Source organism: Mizuhopecten yessoensis, unplaced genomic scaffold, assembly GCF_002113885.1.
Source record: "Mizuhopecten yessoensis strain PY_sf001 unplaced genomic scaffold, ASM211388v2 scaffold4223, whole genome shotgun sequence".
Taxonomy (NCBI): Eukaryota; Metazoa; Mollusca; class Bivalvia; order Pectinida; family Pectinidae; genus Mizuhopecten; species Mizuhopecten yessoensis.
This window is the reverse complement of record NW_018405437.1, coordinates 300863-324943: the sequence shown is the minus strand read 5'-3', so window position 1 is coordinate 324943 and position 24081 is coordinate 300863. Positions and strand designations below refer to the sequence as shown.

The following is a 24081-nucleotide window of genomic DNA, read 5'->3' as shown; positions in this document are numbered from 1 at the left end:
GTGGTAATACAGTAGTCAGGTACGTGTGGTTATGGCAGTAAACTTTTGTCAAAACGCACTTAGAGTGACGACAAGTATAAATTCATCGCAGTGGGTATTATTGATATTGTTATAGCCGACATAGACATCTTGTGAATAACAGATGGAACAGACAGCAATGTCTCGTACTTTAACGATGCTAGTGTGTTGACATGCTGTACGTACACCTATATGACCTAGTTGTCTTCTGATAGCAACCATAACAACACAGTTACCTTCACAAACATATACATCAGGTAATTCAGGTAATCAGAATAGTTTAGGTCCTGGGAAGATTCGTCTGGATAGGCAGATATACTTTTAGAACGTTTTAGACTACATGTGTACGTATCTAGACGTATGTAGGTTATATATATATACATTATATACACTCTGTGCCCGTTACTGTAGGTTTTGTATATATACACTCTGTGCCCCTTACTGTAAGCTTTGTATATATACACAGTATCTATAATTAAGTAATACGTACCGTGATCTCCCAGCTTTATGATAACAGCCAATGTAGGATGTATTGTGAAAGCATGGGGAACCTTATTCGGTCAATAACTTGGATGATGAATGCGTCGTATGTCAAGGTCAAAATATATTAAGAAGTCGCAGTCACTGACTTTGTACTGTTACGACTTACCATGGTCTTAGTTTAGTTCGTTCGCGTAACGTTAGCGAACCCGACCTGAATTGTGTTGCTCTATTTCGAAATACTACTAAGGTTGTTGACAAGTCATATATACAATTATGGAAACAATGTATGACCCTATAGCACTTACAAAGGCCCTGAAGGGCTGGTCGTTTTCCTGGGAAAGTTGAAAGTTACTTTTGAGAATTCCATTGAATATCGGAAAACAGTGGTTATTTTTCCATTTTGATTAGTATCAGTTATTTTATTGATTACATAAAAAACATCCAACTTGCTCATTGTAAAGAACTCTTTTATCAGTATCAATTATTAGGATGGTGTTATACTCTGGTCACAGGTCATTTGTGAGATGGTCTACTGGCAGACAATTACAGGGTAGTTTAGTCCTGTGATTATACAGTATCCAATGCAGTCTTCATTGTAGTGACAGGTATTTATTAATCCTGGAATTGAAACCTATATAAGAAGAATCCTGTACGACAGACGAGATAAGGACGATCAGGTCCTGGGCTAAATTATTTGATTTTCTAATTACCGGAAATAAACCATATTGCGTCAAACTGCCTTATGTTGTTTCACGATGAATTACAAACATATATAGATAACCAAAGGATAAATCACCGATAAATGAATAATTCACCCTTTTATATTCTTTTCATATTTAAAGGTTTTTTTAAGCTTATTGGTTTCTTCAGATACATTACAATACAAAACATAAGGTATCAGAGTATGATAATTCACATTTGTAAAGACATAATGGATGGCAAGTACACAAAACAGTATGCATGATACATTATCAAAAGATGACACTTGCATATGTTTACAAAGTTTTGTTATTTTTTTTAGAAACAAATCCATTTAGTACTGTTTTATTACACAATGACAAAAATCTACAGATTTTTGCCAGATATACATGTATTTTGCTTCTTACTTAACTTTAATTTGTCTGAGTATTTCATTCCACATTTTCCAATATAAAGTATCGTATTAACCATATGTGATATTATATGAAATATGTGCTTGCTAAATCTGATATGTTTTTATATGTTTTATGCTTATGATATTTTTGCTTATGTTATAATTAGTACTGTTCCTACTTTTTAAAATGCATGTGCTATAATCAAACTATTTTCTGATTATTATTGTGATTTCTATGTATATAGTTTTTGCTGCATAATCCTGCTTTTTCTACTAGCATGCTTTCTACCTTGTTATTCCTCCTTTTTTATACTAATGTTTGTCGTAAAAATAGCTCAACAGAGCTGATTTTCAATGTTATGCCATATACGACACTAAATAAAGCTTCTTGAATCTTGTATGTATGAATCATCGATGAAGTATTATTATTAACAATGAGATTATTTCTCTAATACATTTACCATAATGTTAATTGAAAATATAAAAGTATAAAAGAAATAAATTCATTAAGTTATTGATCAGCCTCTTGAGTATCGGAGCTATACATATTATGACAAGGACAAAACATACATGTATATTTTCTACATTATATATTAAGTATTTTATACTTTGGATACAAAATGTGCTCTTTCTAAAATGTAGTTTTTATTGATGACTAAATATGGCATGGTTATGACCCGAAACTTGAGTGTTGTGAGCCTGCCACACATGTTATACTTTATTATGATAGCAGGTGTATACGATTACATATTTCGTAAAATATCTGAGGTGTGTATGCCGTAGACCCGGACGTGCTATAGATACTGACCAGGACTATCCTTAAAAACACACTATTGCTGACTCAGTAAGCTCGACCTTGACATACGGCTTAGTAATCACGAGCCGTTGACTGGAGGATATTTCAATTTCTCGCGCAATATAGTTTACATGAATAAAATGCTTTACAATTTATTTATGTGTTGTTGTTCCCCTTTTTGACGTAGGTTTAGATAAACAATTATGTTATTGAGTACAAATATCCAAATTGCTCATTGTAAAGAACTCTTTTATCAGTATCAATTATTAGGATGGTGTTATACTCTGGTCACAGGTCATTTGTGAGATGGTCTACTGGCAGACAACTACAGGGTAGTTTAGTTCTGTGATTATACAGTATCCAATGCAGTCTTCATTGTAGTGACAGGTATTTATTAATCCTGGAATTGAAACCTATATAAGAAGAATCATGTACGACAGACCAGATAAGGACGATCATGTCCTGAGTTAGATTATTTGATTTTCTAATTACCGGAAGTTAACCATATTGCGTCAAACTGCCTTATGTTGTTTAACAATGAAAATTCAAACATATATAGATAACCAAAGGATAAATCACCGATAAATGATTTATTCACCCTATTATATTCTTTTCAAATTTAAAGGTTTTTTAAGCTTATTGGTTTCTTCAGATACATTACAATACATAACATAAGGTATCAGAGTATAATAATACACATTTGTAAAGACATAATGGATGGCAAGTACACAAAACAGTATGCATGATACATTATCAAAAGATGACACTTGTATATGTTTACAAAGTTTTGTTATTTTTTTTAGAAAAATTCCATTTAATACTGTTTTATTACACAATGACAAAAATCTACAGATTTTTGCCAGATATACATGTATTTTGCTTCTTACTTAACTTTAATTTGTCTGAGTATTTAATTCCATCATTTTCCAAAATAAAGTATCGTATTAACCATCTGTGATATTATATGAAATATGTGCTTGCTAAATCTGATATGGTTTTATATGTTTTATGCTTATGATATTTTTGCTTATGTTATAATAAGAACACTTCCTTTTTAACATGCATGTGCTATCATCAAACTGTTTTCTGATTATCTTTGTTGTTTCTATGTATATAGTTTTTGCTGCATAATCCTGCTTTTTTCTACTAATGCTTTTTACCTTGTTATTCCTCTGTTTTTATACTTACGTTTGTCGTAAAAATAGCTCCACAGAGCTGATGTTCAATGTTATGCCATATACGACACTAAATAAAGCTTCTTGTATCTTTTATCTTCTATGTATGAATCATCGATGAAGTATTATTATTAACAATGAGGTTATTTCTCTAATACATTTACCATAATGTAAAAAATGAAAATAAGAATTTATAAAATAAATAAATACATTAAGTTATTGATCAGCCTCTTATGTATCGGAGCTATACATATTATGACAAGGACAAAACAGACATATATATTTTCTACATATATTAAGTATTTTGTACTGTGGATAAAAATGTGCTTTTCCTAAAATGTAGTTGTTACGAGCCGAACAGAATTGTGCTGTGAGTCTGACGCACATGTTATACTTCACTAGGATAGTAGGTGTATAAGATTACATAGTTCGTATACTTTATCTTGTTCTTAGCCTCCAATCATCAACAATACAAAATCTACCGTAGGCCATACATTATACTGTCGTGTGGTGAGAAACGTCATATATAAGCCAACATAATATAAGAAACCTTTTATTTCATCTGATCGATTTGCTTAGCCTGCTCCTCTGCTCGGGTCGTTATCATGTACGGTAACCAGTTTGTCCTTTAAAACGCACGTTAAGAACGAGAGAAATATTACGATATAGCTATATAAACCTTAATAATTTCTTGAAAAAAAAAAGTTTTGTTGAAATACGACCCTTGATAATATTCGAAATGTGTATGCTGTAGACCCCTCCGCATCAAAGCCATTTTGGTCTCTGTGGAGTATAACATATAGGTATATATAGATAGACCCGGACGTGCTAGATACTGACCAGGAGTCTCCTTAGAAACACCCTATTGCTGACTCAGTAAGCTCGACCTTGACATACGGCTTAGTAATCACGAGCTGTTGACTGAAGGATATTTCAATTTCTCGCGCAATATAGCTTAGAAAGCAGTTTCGTAAATCTCTCACTTTGACAGACAAGCTAGGCGGAGATCAAGGTAGGTACGAGGTACGTATATCGTGAACATGTACAGGTATAGTTATGCAGTATTGACAGGAACGCAAGTGTGTGCATATAACGCAGTCTACTTACATGTACATACAGATACGGGCAGGTTATAAGTTTACAGTCACTGTCAACATATTATGCCTAGGATTTTCAATTGACAAGTACATTGTGTACCTGCTATGTGCTTTTATTGATTGAATGTAAACCTATTGGTTATAGTGCTCGTCCTAACAGCGGTCACAGTCTGCCCTAGTCGACTCGGCAGCAGATAGGAAGTACGGTACAATTAGCGAGGGTGACACTTAAGGGTCCCTGTCCCATTGCTGGCGAAGGACTAGATTATTCCGCTGTATTTTTCGTTCCTTCAGTAACCTTCCCGTAATTTCGTTTTGGTTATTAATAAAGCGCGAGAGGACGAGAATGCTACCATTGACCAGTTATAAGTCAGGTGGTTCGAGTGACAACGCACTGCTCCACTGTATTGTTACAATGAAATGACTGAACTTTGTATAGTTCCACAAGTTAATGGTTTCTATCATACCCTAGCTATAGCCATGCCGGAAAAAGTTCCAAATACACAGTTACATTTTAAACAATAGTACGGGGACTCTTTAAACAGAACAATAAAAATATGGTGTCATACGATAAAAGTCTACTTTATCTCATAAAACATCAATTTTATTCGATGATAGGAGGACAGTCATAACGGCAGTATATCATGCAGCTACCGTAATTTTTTTAAATGTGTCATTTTGTTTGAAAATCTTCATTTGCTGTCGTTTTTTCAAAGCTGTATAGTCGTATAAGAAAAGAAATATGTGCATAACTAGATATTTTGTTGGCAATTGTACGAGATCGTTAGAATATATCATTAAAAACAATAGCTTACGTAAAAGCTTTAATCATTGATAATAGTCGACGATAGGGGCGATAGGGGTCACACTTGCGTGTCTGTCAGTTTTGAGGTCTCTCAAAGCGTTTTTGTTAAATCTTAGTTATCCTATTGTGTTTGCAGTTTTCATTTCCGGTCGATTTCTTTTCTAAGGCAGCATTACTGCTAAAACATCCCATAATTTGACGACATAAATCGGTATATTGCAGAGGAAGTAATTTCGTTACCCACCGCCGAACTGCAAATTCTGAAGTGAAAGCAGAAACGTTATTTTAACTCAAAACCGATGACTTTTGAATACAGATACACATTCTGTTCCAATAGATATAATGTACTGAATGAGACTTTGCAAACATTGCTGGTACCACTATGTGCATACCTGTACAATGTATGACCTTAAAGGGGCTATTTAGTCAAGTGACAACCTGAATATCGAGTCGATATCTCCTAACGAAAGTGCACGTAGTTGATAATGACATGACCTGAATTCAACGTCCAGTGTGGTCAGATTCATCTTTTGGGAAAGCCTGTGATAAAACTAACTACGACAGAAAATAGCGTAATATTCAATTAGAAGCGTACACAATATATCGCAAGTAAGAATTATAAGTATCATAATATATACCTCTAATTAGATATTTCTGTTCATATTTGGATTAAAATAAAAACGAACAGCTTTAATGAGAGCATGCACACACTGAGAGGGTGCTGCAGGGAGAATTTCAAACCGCGGAAGGTACGATATCAATAGCTCACTCGATCATTTATAACGATGTTTGAGATTAAGATGATGTTGGAAGATGATTTCTATTCAAAATAAATGCATATACTTGTATTCCAGACAGGCTAGACTAATAAAGCGAGAAATCTCTCCTCGGCTGGAAAGACATTTTTGTTAGCTAGAAATTCACGACTGCTGCCGCTAAAACGTACAACTGTACGCCAAGAAAACATTGTCTCTTGCCAATTTCTCGACATGAATTGTTAATAAGGAGTATCAACCTATACAATCATGAAGAATTTTGTCACAACGTTATAAGAAACTTACTTCCCTTAACTGTCCCTTTAATTGTTTACCTAGTATTTCACTGTGTCTCTCCAGCCCTGTGAGCTGAACTTAACTGGAGGCAATGGAGGTGCTGGGGTTGGTGGATATTCCGACATGGCTTCAATGGGTGATGTTGTTGGTCGGGCTGGTGGTGACCTACGTCATGTAAGTATTGATTGATAGTGTTAAATTAGTCACCATGAACAGGTCTGTGGGCGCTGGTACCCACAGGAGAGGATATGTGCACAGGGATCTGCTAATTTGTTACAGCTATATTTGGACTTTATTTAAGGTGTTAAGAGTAATTTTACATGTTTTAGGGGTTTAGATCGACTTTCCGTAAAACTGACACCCCCAATGATCATATCTACGAGAAACTCGTATATATGATCGTATTTACCGAAAGCTCGTATATATGAGCATTGGGGGTGTCATTTTTACGGAAAATTGATCCAAACCCCCATAACATGTGAAAATACTCTGAACACCTTAGTTTAGGTCCAAATATAAATGTAACAAATGTTCAGGTCCCTGTAAGTGAAACCACGATGTAAACAATTGTTGTTGGGTATAAAAGGTAGATTCAAGGCTCTACTTTACAATGGTGGCGTTTTGACAATAGTATCACAGGGGCATGGATCGCTTTACTTGTAATATAAAAGAAATAGGGGTCTCCTATACTAATATATACAAAGGGATATAACGACAGACTGAAATCCGTTACCCCCTTTTCTCTTTCAGCTCGTGTCAATCACAAATCTTTGTCCATATTGGATATACCTCAGTTGAATATCGAAGACAGTTGATTTATTTACAAAATGAAACCATAACTACGACTGTCTGACACATAGTTATCCACTGACACCGCTTTAAAGTCGCAATTACATCATTGAATTGCGACCGAACCAAATTCTATACTCACGAGAAATGACCAAGTTTCGCGGATAATCTCGATAAATCCTTATAATTAATATTCTCAATCCAATATATGTGCTGCCAGCTTCTCTGAAATACTACGTCGATCAGTTTCTACACATGACAAGTGGTATATGGGGATTTTCCCCCTCGCACACCTGCATTACACAGCAGCAGTCGACAAATAGGCTCCATTTTCTTTCGAATTATTTTACGCTCCGCACAGAATGATGTCCCGCCCTATCAGTGGCGGAAAACAAATGAGGTAACATTTTTGGAATAGCTTCCCTTTCGCATACATACAGGTAGCCAAAGATAGGGCGGGACATCATGTATTGGTTTGAGGATATTAAATAAGGATTTAAACCATTCCTTGGATATATTCATAGAGATTATCCGCGAAACTTGGGCATTTCTCGTGAGTATAGAATTTGGTTCGGTCGCAATTTAATGATGTAATTGCGACTTTAAAGCGGTGTCAGTGGATAACGATGTGTCAGACAGTCGTAGTTATGGTTTCATTTTGTAAATAAATCAATTGTCTTCAATATTCAATCGAGGTATATCCAATATGGACAAAGATTTGTGATTGACACAAGCTGAAAGAGAAAAGGGGGTAACGGATTTCAGTCTGTCGTTATATCCCTTTGTATATATTAGTATAGGAGACCCCTATTTTTTATATTACAAGTAAAGCGATCCATGCCCCTGTGAATAGTATTTCCTATTACTTTCATTATGTATATATCTGATTTATTTATCTTTTTTGTGTGAACTGTATTATACGGACATTTTTCTTTACTGGGTATAACGTTAGTGTCACTAAACAATGTTTTTACTGCTGACATCCGAGTGATTTAGTTATCAGTGTTAAGCTGCGGTCATATCATAGGTCACGAAAGAACACGTGACCGTACGTTTTGTTATGCGTGAACTCTATGATTCATATTTTCTGTTTGATAAATTGTAGATACATGTCTTGGGATCATAACACATTTAAGAAGATGGGAATTGACGGTCCTAAGCCTAATCCAGTATTTGGAAACATGAGGATGTTCATCAAGGATGTACGTGCACGCTCCATGTTAAATTTATGTTTGAATACGTTTATATTATGAAGCTCTGATGGGTAAATCATTGTCGACTTTACGTCTCGCGATATTTGGTGACAAAGTTAATTTGATTTTAATTTTGCTATTTATTTTTTTGCAAATCCATCAACAAGCGTGGGTATCACTCCTAAAATATTACTAGGAGGCATGTCCCATTTGTAAACAACCGTATCGATTACTCAATAACAAAGTTATGTGGAAGGGAGGTCCAAATCTCGTGACAGCTCTAGAGCGTGATTATGTTCATCTTGTCAGTTATTCATAAAGGAACCAAAAAAGTTAAAGCACGTTTCTCTTAAAATTTGAAACTTTGAAGTTAGAAAAATCTTATAAACATCAGTCAACTGTTTTTGATCTAAACAACCAGTAGGTAAGAATATAAAACACTTGTGTTAAATGTGATTATAAATAATGATGTACAATCAGAGATGTTTTTGTATATTTGTTAACACTTTTGATCATTTTACCCATACAGTTGTCGATTTGTGCTGTAGTACACTTGAACCATATCCATTAATGACCCTTGGTGAATAAACGGTCACTATCTTATACGTATTTCTATACACATGTGTTTTACATGTTTACATCATTTTGTTCGAGCAATTGTTTTAAATGGGTATAACTTCAATTGTTGTGTTCGGTGTTTAATCCATTCTAGCATAGCATCGAAAGGCTGTTTCAATGGGTTGTATCTCCCGATGTCTGATTTTACACGAATATACACTGAATAAGTAGTTATAACCACGTGAGCGTTTTATTTCACTTCATTAATGTCGGGTAATGATGTAATACTTAAAAAGTTTCATAATGCAAGTCTAACTGTGCATATCATATCCCCTATACTACTGATGTGTCAGATATTGAAATATTAATGTGTATTATGGAAATGTTAATGTGCATTAAAACATCACCTACTCTAGTTAAATATGATAATAGGAATTTTAAAGTTTTGATATACATGAAATATACGCCATTAACTAAGGATGTTTTATAATGAGAGTTGAAAAGTCTTAATGTACTTCAAATGAATCCCTCTACACAAGTGAAACAGAATGAAGGTACAAATTGGAAAGTGTTTATGTACATGAAATATATCTCCTTCACCAATAATGTATCATAATGAGAGATGACAATGGCCAATGTACAATAAGTAAACCCCGTTCACTACTAATGTATAGTACATGGCAATAAGGGTAGGAGAGTATTTGTGTACATGGCAGAAATTCGACTTAAGTAGTGCGTGTTGCGCGAAAAAGTATTATTTCCGCTTTTTCTGAAGCTTTGAAACATATTTTTATACTAAATAATTGAAATCAGGATAAAACAGTTTTACTTAATCCTGAACTTGGTTGTTAATCGAACCGAATTACCTGTACCAGACAAATAATAGCTAACGTTTCTGTGGGGTTTAGAGTTGGGTCTTGATTGAGTTGGGGTTGTTTCGAGTCAGATTTTGATTTCATTCCATTTGCAGGTTACTTTCCAATGATTATCAAGATCGGTATGGACGTATCCCACCTACCTTAAAACAATGTATAATACTTAGCATTGCCAAACAATCAGGTGTGATTCTTTCATTCCAATCACATGGGGTTATAAAGTTGAATCTCTCACTTTCTGGTTCATGTCTTTTATTGAAATGTTTCTCTAAATTCAAACGTAACAAAAAACCGTGGTGATTGTGGTTAGTAGTGAGGGATCTAAAAGTATGTGTTATTAGTTTTATATTTTTTATGTGGGGTTAATGGGCTTATACACTAAAGAAATTGCTTTGTGTTTAACTAGTCATCTTGTTTTATATTCCAGGGGATTATTAAAACAGAGCTAGATATGTACCGCAAATATGGCAAAGTGTTTGGGTAAGTCTTTGTAAAAACAAATGATTGAATAAAAAACTTATACTCTGAACTTGATTCATTTTATGCAGACTGCATAATTCGTTTATGAATATAATTTACGATTATCTGAAAATATTGATTATAATTTTATAAACCGAATTATTGTCCCTTGATGCGTATTGACATAAATGAAGATATAACTAAGCTATTTGTTATTCATTTATTTTGTTTATTGATATGTTCAGTTACTTTAAGCAAACACATGTATTTTGATGCATTACTACACGTTAATGCATTAGGGAGTCGAACAGTGCTGTCATATAGGATGGCGGGGAAGGGAATCGAGTCATTGTCAATGAATATGTTTTTCTCTTGTGTTTCTATTAAGCTAAATGCCCATGTTTACCTATAGTAACTATGTGTTTATCATACTAGTAGACATCATTTTGTTACACACACGTTAACGTCTATGTCAATCGATGGATAAACTGATGCGTGAAGTATACTGAATACACCACGAATACTGACAACCAGATCCCACTTTGCAGCTAGGAGAACAGTGTACTTCGGTTTTCCCTATCTCCATTAATTAGCTAGTTTATTACATGTTTAAAGCTTAATTCTGCCACACTTTCGGTGTAACAACATTTTACACTGGTTAATTACCATAGGCTATTGTATGGTATTGAAGATTTGCTAGTGGACAAACACAAAAAAATCTGTTTTACCTCTAGATCCACTTTAAACCACAGGACCTGAGAATTTTTTACAGCTATATTTGGACCTAAACTAACGTGTTCAGAGTAATTTGACATGTTTTAGGGGTTTAGATCGACTTTCGGTAAAAATGACACCCCAATGGCCATATAACCGAGAATGGAGGAAAGCTCTCGATGTCGAAATGTCGACCCAACCTTACTATCTTGTATCAAAAAAAACATTTCTAGCTGATCTACGGGAAAATGCTTAATACCGTTTGAAAGATGGATACATTTTTTAGAAACCTCCTATATGCACGTAAAATGTATTCTCAAAAAACACGCCATTTCAAAGTTTTAAAATTTTTCGCAGTCAGCCTGCCACTATTTTGAATAATAATGAGGTTGAGGACAGCGCTTGCCGAAACATACAGTGTTGGTTGGTTAAGCGAAATAAATAACTGCACTTCCAGCCAATCACTCCACGGGTCTCCGCACGCGGCTGACGTTAACCTCATTTATATCTAAAAAGTTGGCAGGCTGACTGCGAAAAACCCTGAAACAGTGTTTGTATATTTGTCAAATGCTAATGTCATGTGTTGATGAGCGATGTCGATAGATTGGTGGATTGGATTGAGTAAAATAAACACCTGGCATAAAGTATGACGTCAGTCAATGTTCATTGTTTTCGTCCTTCCGAAATTGATCCCACACAGTTAGAAATGAAATATAAACCTATTGTAAAATTAAGACAAAAGGCATCACATGACAAAGAAGAGCCTAATTTTAATGATTATATTATCTAGGTCACCTTCTTGTCAAAGCGTTTGGACATTGAGGTAGATACGGAAAAGACTTTCATTATATTTTACGTGGAAGGATAGATAATATCAATATATGTTTATCTATAACAGTTAAAATATAACTCGGGATTCAAAAATGATAGGAAAATAATGAACTCGAGACATAAGCAGTCTTCGTTAATTATTTTCATTATTTTTTCCAACATTTTCTCTCCCTAGTTATATATTTCACCATACTACATACGCACATATGTTGATTTTTTCTTACGTATCGTGAATATATCAAATAATTTTTATTTTATGACACAGAATGTATGAGTCGTATATCCCGGTCCTGTACATCGCTGATCCCGCTCTTCTTAAGGATATTATGGTGAAAGACTTCAAAAACTTTGTCAACAGGAGGGTATGCATTATTAAATTAAACATCATTTCCATGTACCTAATTACGTTCTTAACTTTATCTTTTATGGAAGTATTCGTTCACGAGCGATACAAATGACAGAAAATGCACTGTTAATTATAATTAACGATAGCGGAAAGCAAGAGTTTGTACTGAAAACCTATTTAATGTCATTTGAGTGAATACTTGTTGGATTGATAAAAGCATTTGTTGGAGTTTTGCAGTATGACCAAGTTGCCTCCTCTTACAAAACGAAGATTAAATTATTCTTTTTTTCACGTTTAGGACACATTTAAGAAATTTTCCGATTCCAAAATGAATTCCATGCTCACGCAACTACAGGATGACCATTGGCGTTTTGTTCGAAATACCATCAGCCCAACGTTTAGTGGCAAGAAGTTGCGACAGGTAAATAAGTCTAGCTATATCATACATGTTTGTAAGATCTCCTGGGATATTCCGATTCTCAAGCTCCGTACCCTCACACACGAGTTACATGATTTACCTAGAAACACTATTAAGCCTTCAATAATAAATTACAATTATTCTTTCCCTTTCAGTTTCCTTCATTATATTATAAGTTCTTCATACTTCTTAACATTTCCAACAAACTATTCACCCCATACTGTTTCCAGCCACCCTTTCCCGTTTGTCTCAACCTTTTTCTATCTATCCTGTTCATTCACATATCTTAAGTTACTTGAATAACCCCGGTCTTTTCCCTCCTCATGAATACCTTCCGTTTCCAATCCTTTTTCATTGTCACCTCCTTACCCTGTCCAATCTTATTCTCCCCATCGATCTATTTCTCATTCCTGTGTTTCATATTTAATCTGTGTCCTGCCTCCATTTATTTCCACGTCCCTTGAACCCCTCATCGCCCTTTGTTTCTATCCCTCTCCATTCATCAATCGTCTTTCTACTCCCGTCACTTCTATCCTTATACTTTTTCATTGCAATTACCCGACATAAATATTACACGTAGTTAAAAAAAGGGTCTCTATTATAATAAACATCTGTCTAACGATGTTGAAAGTAAACAGTAAACAGAGAATATCTATTAAGCAAATAATGTACGTCATCTGCGGAATGCATTCAGTTACGTTGAATGGTTAACTTTGGGAAATGTTATCAAAATGAGAGGCAGTATATTTTACATAGGTCACTAATACATTGCATAAAATCAAGTATGAAACATGAGACGGTGATACGTTAGCGAATAAAGTACAGTATATGCCGTTCAAACAATGTTGCATCAATCTAAGTAGGCTGTAATGTTTGACGCTATGGATAAACAATGCATCATGTTACCCTGTAATATATGTTACCTATTATATATATTTGATCACCTCATCCAGTGTTCCACGTCGTTCATGATACACATTGAGTTATGATTACTTATATCTTCTATAAGCTTTTCAGTTTTTGTGAAGTTCACGATGTCTCTCCGGATGCTTAAATGTCGGTTTGGTATCGACTTTGATGTCTGCTATTAACCTTGTCTTATTAATGCTAGGCATGTATTTTTTTTCTATTTTACTTTGTATAAGATGACACCTTTAATTAACAACTCTGCTGACAAGTTCATGGAACACATCGATCAAAAGATCAAAGAAGATGAAGACATCGATATGAAAGGGTAAAAAGCATGCATTACTTTTGGACGAAATTTTCCTCCTCTTGATATTCACAAAACGAAGGTTGGAATAATTAATGGATAGAGAGGCATTAACTTAAGATCATATCTCATTTGAGATCACTCCGCTATTTGTTTAGAAAATAATAAACCTTCGCTGGTGTAGTATTAGGTTAACCTAACCAGGATAACACACTAATTGATATATTGGTATATGAATTATTGCTTTCATTCTATATTCATACGTTTAATAAGCTCAACATACTATAAAAGTAAACAAATTAAAAAGGAATACAAATCCAGCTGTAGCGACGTATTTCTGGATCTACCTTTCCGTAATGTTAAGCCCAACAATTATGTTTCTCACGCAGGTTCATAGGAGGCTTCACTATGGATGTGATTGCTAGCACTGCATTTGGTCTGGACGTTAACAGTCAAAATAACCCGGATAATCCTTTTACGAAACATGCCAGATGTTTCTCAGATTCAACTTCTATGGCAGTGATGGTGGTCATTGTTTGTAAGTAAACGCAATAATGATAGTGGTTATTCTAACTCATTTGTTAAAGTTTTCAAGGATATTAAAATAAAAGCATGTGTATTTAAACGTGATGTAATGATATAAAGGTCAACCCGTGATCTAATGATATAAAGGTCAACCATCTATTTATTCAAATCAGCAGAGTTTGAACACATTGAAAATATTTATAATCAGTCATCTTATTTCAGACCCAGCCTTAAATTTCGAACGTTCGAATACAGATTTTGGCCACAAAAAGTAATACTCTAATTGCTGTCGGTATTTGGCTATTTCGATGTTCACACCAACAGTCCTTGTTGTAGGTGTGTTGACTTGTAATCATGATGTGCTACCATCGCAGAAAACTTTGACAGACAATTCATGCAAATATCTGCAGGCCATTGCGTTGATTTTGTTTAGTATTTGTCTTTCTGACTATGCCCGCGACGCTTATAACTTGAGGCTCTAAATATGCAAATTTCGGAACCTTGACGCCTAATCGTAGATAATCGACACTTGTGTATTGTCATAATACTACCGTGTTTATCATATCATCGCATCAAAACCTCCGATGCCTGATTTATTACTTAACTGGTGTGTTACCTGAACATGTGCTAAAGCAAACGGGTATCCACGTTAGAAGGTACCCGTGGTGATAAATCACCCAGTATGGGTCAGCATGGGTATGTACATATATGTAATTATGGTGTCCAGTCACGTACATACGGATTAAAGTTTTAGAAAAGTCATGTGTCATAAAAAGATATAAAAACAAATATTACAAATGCATGTATTCCATAACTTCCCTCTCAATTCACTTCATTACAAATGGAACCCGTCATTACTGAGGAAAGCATGCATTACATGTAATGTGTGAAGTAATACTAAACTCTGCATTTACATGTAAGTTGATTTAATGCACGTCAGTTCTGTGCGCCTTTAGATTTGCAAATGTATCGTATTAGTTTGTTGTTGTCCGTTATTTGCCACAAGATTACTGTTGGCCATGATTTTGTGCCGATATCGACTCAGATTGATCAACCTTTCTTGTATTTAAACAGCTATACTAATCACTGGCTCTTTGGTTGTACATTTGTATGGACATTGCTATTCTCGTATTTTGTAATTGCTAATTGATGCATTTGTCTGTCTCCACAGACAAGAGATTCTGTGTTTGGCAGGTGTCATGATTTCACGCCTTTGTATTCTTTCAGTCTTTCTACCGTTTCTTGCGTGGATTTTGAGACTATCTGCGTTTCTTGGATTCAACCTCACAAAAGTGAGAACTGCAATGAACTTTTTCGCCCGTGTGACTGACAAAGCTTTAACGGAAAGACGGCAGTCCCCAGGAGTAGGTTTGATTTTTTTTCCTCATATATACGAAACAATTATATAATTATTCAATCATACAATATGTATGTATACTTGCCTTTACAAACGGATTTTTATTCAAATATTTAGCAATCACCAACTTAATCTATGGACATGTATAACGACAACCATAAAAATAAAGTTTAAGGAAGAAAAGGAAATAAAAAGAAATACGTCTGTACTCAGAAACATAAATCGATAATAAATATGCATGTACATTGACAGGAACCGTTTTATCAATATCCGAGCAACCTTCAGAACAACATTCCTATCATGTATACACATTGTATAAAGTCCTTGCGTTGATTGCATCGGATACACAAATCCCCATAATCATTCATCAGATGCTTACACATATGCATTTTTGAAAAGGTCAGATATTGCTTCTCTATGTTTCCATTTGACAAATTACGAAAATGTCCGTCAATTAAAATATTCCAAATATATCCAGTGATCTCTAGGTTTAAATAAAATATTTCATTTATTAAATCCATGTCTCAAATTGACCGACAAAAATGCAATCACCAATAATATGCTATCAAGAAACGGAAAAGTCATGACATATTTTCCCATTGATATTGGACATGTTAGCTGACGACTAACTTAATTAATTTGTTCTTTTAGGACGTGTACTGACGTTTACAGTGACCAGATAAGAGGCAAACAAAAAAGACTAGAATAACTAAGATAAATCAATAAACAATTTTAGCGATTATGCTTTGCTTCAGATTGTTAGACATTGATAATCGTTAGACATTCGTTATAAGTTATTTTAGATTACAATTTCATATATCAAAGTATTAAAAAACAATCAATATACTTTAATATAGAAAAAATAATACTCATTTGCTCTTTATCATATTAATTTCATTACAATCACTGCTTATATAACCATTTACTTAGAAAACTGAAGCAATTAAACTTGATGGCAAAGCAAGCATTTAATTGTAAGGACAACCTAGACAACCAGTCGATTTTGTTTATAGTCTGCATTTAGAATTTACAAGAATCAACTAATTTTTTTTGCAGGAGCATTTTGATTTTCTCGGAATAATGGTTAAAGCTGAAAAAGGTGATGAGACAACAGAGGAGGAGAAAGAAGATGGAGTACTCAAAGGAAATGATGCCAGTGAAACATCGTCAACATGGACGCGCAAGAGTAAGGCTACATGGCTCTATTTACATCCTTTATAAACATATATTTACATTTGCCCTGCATTGCCACAATATAACACTTCCAAGGCCAGTTCCGTGTTATGAGACAATAACACATGAGTACATCCTCCCCACAAGAAAGCAGATAAGCAAAAAAAAAAACCCAAAAACCTCTATAATTCAATGACATTCACCGTTTTATGTAAGACTATTATTTAATGGGAATTGAATATATGAATTGATTTAAGTATGGAGATTGTATCGATATTATAATGTTTATTTCCACGAACTATATTTTTACGGGGAAAGACACGAGGCAACGTTCCGTGAGCTATTCCATTGGCTGTTCTACCTCTTTAACAAACACCTTGGAATTAGGACTTTAAAGTGCGTTGTGAACCTGGAAATGAAAACAAATAAAACATTGAAAACGTAAAAATAAGCAAAAACAACATTCTTTTTCGTGTTATAGAAATATAGCACGGAGCATAATATATTAACACTGTCTATTTTTTAAATAGTCGTGAAATTATCTGTTTCTAATAAATATGCTGGGATAAGTCATATTCCAAGCGCATTTATGCACTGCATTGTGTTGTTTTAATATTATTACAGCACTTTTATTTTTTGAGTACAATTCTATTATTTTTGCGATGTAAAATTAATGCTTCCATGACATTTTCTATTTAATTTAGTTTGAATTTTCCTTAATATATTGTTCATTATGTGTTTTAGCACTGACTGTGGAGGAGATAACAGCCCAGGCTACACTGTTTTTCGTTGCCGGATATGACACGACCTCCAACACTCTTTGCTTCCTCATGTACCATTTAGTCCTCTACCCTGAAATCTGTGACAACCTCCTACAGGAAATTGATGATAAGTTAAATGGGGTAAGTAATCTTTACCGATATAATGTAATGTCCCCGGACACAACTTATATTGTTAGTGATATGGTCACAATTTTGCGGATAATAAGTACTCATACTGTACTTTTGTTCATGACTCGGTCAATACACCTCAGTGAATGGACTGTAACAACTGCAATTTGTCGCATATTGCCCCGCCCGTTACACATTTTTTAAAGAGGCTCCACCCTTTCGCAATTAGTCAAAAATTCCTCTCTGCGGGCTATTTGATGAAGCGTACTGCTATACAAATAGCTATAAAGGAAGGCGCTATGTGATATGTTTCAGATACAAAAATCGTGTACATCATCAATTACAAAAGAACAAAACAAAACTTACAGATATTCTCAAGTTTTATCATATAACCGACACTGTATCATATCGTCTAGTTAGAGTATTAATTCGAGTACTTAGTGAAAGGAGTTTTAATGATAATATACACCATTTAATATAGCGCCCTATCTAGCTAGAATAAGCCACTCTAAAGCGCTTTACAGAACATAGATATACAATTTATACAATCAATACAATTAGCATATACATTAACCAATACAATTTTGAGGAATGTGTAGGAGCTGCCTTATCAGGCGCTTACTACTAGAACTATGACATCTGGCTGATATCTCCCTATGCGTATATGCCTACCTATATGCTGGAGATGTATTGTGTTCTGTTTGTAGTGGGACCGTTCTTCTAACGGTATCCTTTATATTGCCACCTTACTTAAATGCTACGGCGTAAGATCCACCACAGACTATTTTATACTCCACCTTGGCTGTTGGAGTTGTGTGGGCAGGAGAATAACATTTCCTCTGAATAGTCCATGCATACGACGACTACGGGGATCGAAAACCATCTGTCTGCTTGGAGGGCCGGAGTATTTACACTCGACCAATCCACCCTTTATTAGTATATCAGGAATATACATGCATAAAGTGAGACCTACATATACATGACGCTGCAAGTAATCCAGGAATTCAATGCGTGTTAAACTAACCCGTGGGCAATCTATCGGAGTGGGCAATTCGCAGACTTTATTTCCAATACGTAATTTTTAGGTGTGTTCGCAATATAACGGAGTGGGCAATGTACTTGAAACTACGATAAGTTTAATAAGATATGGTAGAGCTTTGGATACATTATACTATTATTTAATATCATTGGTTAATTATACATTACTCTATTAAGCTACGTCGATTGCATACATTCGTAAAATATGCACATGCTTTATTACTGATTTGGAACAACAAGTACATGTACCGATTCTAACAATGTTGTTTTTAACATTTCAGCAAGCACCGAACTATGATAATGTCGCTAAACTCTCTTATGTGGAAATGTGTATTCATGAGACGATGAGGCTGTTCCCTGCCGCGGCTAGGTGAGTTATTTTATCACTCTATACTGTGTCTACATCATGACGCGTTGTCGTGTTCCTTGCTAAATAGTCGTTAATGTCAGACTTCCTGCTGGTTTGTTCTGAGTCTTTTGATAAGGGAATGTTAGAATAAGCGACATTAATAATCTAGCTGCAGTTATTGCAATGCTAGGCTTTTCTTTTCTTTTCCGTTTCGACTTTCTATCTTAAATATTGACTTCATTGCCCCTGTTAAACAGTCATCCGTTTAGTCATTTCTTAAACCTTATTAATAAATAATGAGATAATATGTATTATAGATGAGCCCTGATTGTGAATTTCATATCTAAGAGGGCAAGGAAAATTACGCTGAAAATTATTTTGGTATATTTCAAGTTACATTATCTATCCAAATATATATGAATTCAAATATTTAAATATTTTGTACTTTACTAATATAGACTTGATCGTGTGGCTAGCAATGACGTCACCATCGGAAATATCAGGATCCCGAAAGGAATGATTATAAACATACCGGTGGGTGCCATACAGATGGATCCCGAGTACTGGCCTGAACCAGAGAAATTTGACCCGGAAAGGTAAGAGAACATGGTTTATTATGTATAGTGATAATAAGTGTATAAGTTGGGTGTATCTTCCAAGCGTTGTTTATCATCTTGATGATATACGAGACACGTCAATTAATGGGTCAGTTTTTATACGCTCGTCGAATGACGGGACGTATTATGTTTTCACGCGGGCTGGCGGGCGGGCGTTCGGGCCAAAATTATTCGCCTTTTATTTACAGAGTGATGGCCCTTTGTAGAAAGTTTCCGCTCAATATCTTCAGTAATTTTAAATATTCATCTCAAACTTCATAGGAAGGTTCATTTCTATGGCAGCTTGCACAAGTTCGATAACCATCTACAAGGCTGCGAGGGCATCATCATGGGAGACTTCAATATCGATATCAGTAAAAAGTCTACTAACCGACAATGCCTTCTGCCACTTGCGTAAAAAAATGAGTTATCAACAACTTATTACTAAACCTACTAACGAACCTGGGTTGTGGTGTTCGAGGGCGAACACATTTAAAAAGGGGGGAGGGGGGGGGGGTAGTGTGACAGGGTTCAATTGTACATAGGATTAAGGTCGCCTTCTAGCTTCGAGCTAGAGGGAATTTCCCTTTAGCTCAGTGGTAGAGCGTCCAACTAGGAACCTGGAGATCGAGGGTTAGATCCCCGGTGGAAGCATACTATTCTCTTTCCTGTTACAATATATTGAACCATCCGTATAACAGGATCATATTTAATCATTTAGATAGTATTTTCAACTAGATTATTGTCATCGATATGACGAATTTCCGAAACATTGTTCTCATACGGGAGCGAAAGATGAATTGAAAACGGTATAAAAAATATTATATAAACACTTATTGGTTTTGTATATATGAAGGAAGTAGTGCATTGTCTCTATGTATGTAATTTATGACATACTATCTTTGATGCTATCGTGTGTTAATTTTCCATATCTTATCCTATCAGTCCGAAACAACAGTATCAGCTGATGGCTCATATAGTTCTCGGGTTGGTTTGAGGATAAAAGATGGGAATGACCAGATCACAACCTTTTTACCTCACGGACTGAACACTATTTATATTTACCGTCAGAACTATTAACAATCAATAACTTTGAATGTGGATGAAGAACAGGTATGACCGGACAGATTTGGAAGGGGACGATATATGACTACAAACATTTCCATCTCACAGACATGAGTGTAATTGAAAACTAGCAGCACTTACATATAGGTAGCATTTTCTAAAAACATGCAAAATGAAACAAAAAATGGATAATTGTTATAAGATCAGTTGAACATTAGTATATTGAAACTGAATGCTTTACAGGTAATTTTAGTTTAGTGAGAGTGTTTTGTATGTTATAATGCAATACTGTTATACCTTACTTGAACATTAACTTAGATTTACACCAGAGGCCAAAGCTAACAGAGACCCGCTTGTCTTCATGCCGTTTGGCGCTGGACCCCGCAACTGTGTCGGGATGAGGCTTGCTCTCCTGGAACTGAAGATAGCTATCGTCAGAATCCTGCAGAAGTATCGACCTGTAAAAAGCCCAAAGACAGAGGTAATGTATTTCTATATAAACTTATTGGGGACTGCCAGTTACACGCACTTCCATTCGGATACATTTTTTTCTAGAAATACTTCATATTTTTGGTATGATTCATAGATGGACAGAAGAAACAAACTGCCATGATGTGTGCTTGTTCTTATTTTCAACTGGCAGGGAGACAGGATAAGTATCAAATATATCTTATAGTAAGATTTGTGAAGAGCTCACTTTAAAATTTCAAAATATGTTTTCATTAGAGACACATTACTTTTATCATTTCAGATTCCGATCAAGGTTTCAAAGATGGGGAACATTCCATTGGGTTTGTACCTAAAATTTGAGAAGAGGACCTAAGACAATGTGTATTTGAGAAGAGGAGTTAAACAGTGTACATCGTATCAGGATTAGGCTGCTATAAATTCTCCGTAGTAACTAGTCAAGTCAGAAATCTTTACTAGTGATAAAATGTACATTTATATGCTATATACACATCTGCGTATTTTTAAAATATATACCTTGAATAAACATTAGCTAGCTTGGAACACCAATCATCAATTTACATTTGCGTAGCTGATTTGGACGTTTGATTAACTCTTTATTTCTTTTGATAGGATTATATATATTGTATTTACTCGTTATCGGTAATTATACCATTGATCGTGAGTAATAACGTTAGTGTCAGATGTAATTTTAATAATTACACATACTGCTGATATTTGAGATTTAAAAATGTAGTAAAACAATTCAAGTGAATGTTAATATTACGAACCTAGGTGTGTTCAGTAAAAATACATTTATATTAATGGTAAGTATGCGGGATAGCAAATTAGCTCAAGGTTTCTGTTGTATCATGTGATGTAAGGTCATATGCTAAGGAATAAGGCATGTCCATTGTTGATGATTGTAAATTAATCCTTGAAAATGTTAGAAAGAAGATAGAACATTTCCACCACACGATATTGTTTTCTACTACCTTGATATTACAGACTGATTAATACAGTATATTACAGAATAAAGTATCACACATGTATCTTAGTATACAGGAAACAGCATGGTTTGACACCTAGATGCACGCAATCTCCTCCTACATTTTTCGACCGATCTCTTTGAAACTTGAAACACATTATAATCATGATATGAAGTTGTGTCTCCGTTAAAAGAATTTTGATTCGAATTTTTTTCCAAAAGTTATTGCCCTTTGTTCATTTCAGTATTTGATTTTTGTTCGGAGATTTCCTCCTACATTTTTTGACAGATTTCTTTGCAATTTCGGACGCTAAATAATCATGATATGTTGTTGTGTTTCCTTGAAAAGAATTTTGATTCGATAATTTTTGCAAAAGTTATTGTCCTTTGTTTTTTTCAGTATTTGTTTTCCTGTCCGGAGATTTTCTCCTACATTTTTATAGCATGTCAGCTAACTACTTTTAGAATGATGCAGATCTTATTTCAATGTAAGAAATTTTATAACACTTTATGGCATTCGACGAGCGTATATTGTTCTGCCCCGCGGTACTCTTGTGTATGATATATTAAAAGGGGTTATTATATACATGTATGTAAACACATATTCATCATTTTTGCTTATATATGCTTAACATGTTAGATGTATATCTTGTTTTTATAAATCCTTGTGAATAAGGGTAAGAGGTTAGATAAGCTGTTACCTTTATAGTATCAAAGTATTGTTGTTTTCTTAGTTTTTTACGTGACGAAATTGAAAAAACTCGGTGTTGGACCGCAGGCTGGGTCAATGGCATCAACGTTATTGGACTTTAATGGATAGAGTGGTGAATATGTTATCATATTTATGCAAATAACTAAACACAACTTTATTGATATGACCCTAATCGCTTAAACATTTTTATTGTTTATGCCTTGCCTGAGTTTGGTGAAGTTAATTCGTTCCATTTTATTATTTAGGCTTATGTCTTTATTGTTACATCAGTGATATATAGGACTCTGTTTGCTTTCAACTTATTATAACCTGATGACAAAGCAATAGTTCACCATGATTCTGCATACTAGTTGATGCTTATGCAGAACACATACCTTGTTTTTTTTGTTCTGTTTTATAATTTCGTTATTGTCGTAATTTAATTCAACTTCAATAAATACTGCTAATGAACAGCTTTTACATCCAACTAAAATGTGTTTTGCTAAATTCTTAATTCCAATCTGACATGTCATCATCATATATTCACATTCTGTGTTGCATTTGCCTATATGTCGTTAGTAAACCAAATTCCAGTATATGAGACTGTATACTACAATTTACAGTGATTCGGTCAGTGTAGGAACATACATGACCACCAGATACTTTCGGTATCAATAGGCCTATAATCAGAGAACTTTCTGTGTTCGTTGGCGTTTAGCAATGTAGGTCATCGCAAAAAATAAAGCAACTTGACAAATTATGACAATATAAATGTATTATAAGATGTGTAGGTACCACAACCTTATTGTAAGCGCCATTCTAGATACGAAATTACCAAGTTTGTCAACGTCATTAAACAGGGGCTCGGTCTTGAGATTTTGAGTTATGCATAACATCAGAGAATAACCCCACCACATTAATTTCAGCATTTATAAAACCTTGTAAAAGTCGAGGGTATCGACAAGGTTTTAGAATGTGTATAAATACCTTTTTAAGTGTTGTGGTTCTTCAGTGATGTCATCCATTACTCAAAATCACGAAACCGAT

General features: G+C 34.6%; 1 protein-coding gene across 3 annotated transcripts; it reads left to right on the top strand.

Moving 5' to 3' along the window:
- The first annotated feature begins 2752 nt into the window (after positions 1 to 2752).
- Positions 2753 to 23527, top strand: LOC110448726 (cytochrome P450 3A24-like). Of its 3 annotated transcripts, none has more exons than XM_021495116.1 (15): positions 2753 to 2777; positions 6583 to 6693; positions 8414 to 8510; positions 10362 to 10414; positions 12204 to 12300; positions 12583 to 12705; positions 13848 to 13936; positions 14305 to 14453; positions 15668 to 15804; positions 16854 to 16983; positions 17715 to 17872; positions 19180 to 19268; positions 19706 to 19843; positions 21227 to 21389; positions 21660 to 23527. In XM_021495116.1, exons 2-15 carry the CDS (start codon positions 6611 to 6613, stop codon positions 21729 to 21731), a joined length of 1578 nt encoding a protein of 525 aa, XP_021350791.1. In that variant the 5' UTR covers positions 2753 to 2777; positions 6583 to 6610; the 3' UTR covers positions 21732 to 23527. The 3 variants fall into 3 exon arrangements, with proteins under 3 accessions (XP_021350791.1, XP_021350790.1, XP_021350789.1); XM_021495115.1 differs by lacking the exon at positions 2753 to 2777 and adding an exon at positions 4432 to 4577; XM_021495114.1 differs by lacking the exon at positions 2753 to 2777 and adding an exon at positions 4432 to 4588.
- Positions 23528 to 24081: the final 554 nt, after the last annotated feature.

Excerpts from the sequence above, each read along its gene's own strand:
- LOC110448726 (XM_021495116.1), top strand. The coding sequence starts at position 6,611 with ATGGAGGTGCTGGGGTTGGTGGATATTCCGACATGGCTTCAATGGGTG. Across the intron at positions 8,511-10,361 it reads TGAGGATGTTCATCAAGGAT|GGGATTATTAAAACAGAGCT; the intron begins GTACGTGCACGC and ends TTTATATTCCAG. Across the intron at positions 12,301-12,582 it reads AAAACTTTGTCAACAGGAGG|GACACATTTAAGAAATTTTC; the intron begins GTATGCATTATT and ends TTTCACGTTTAG.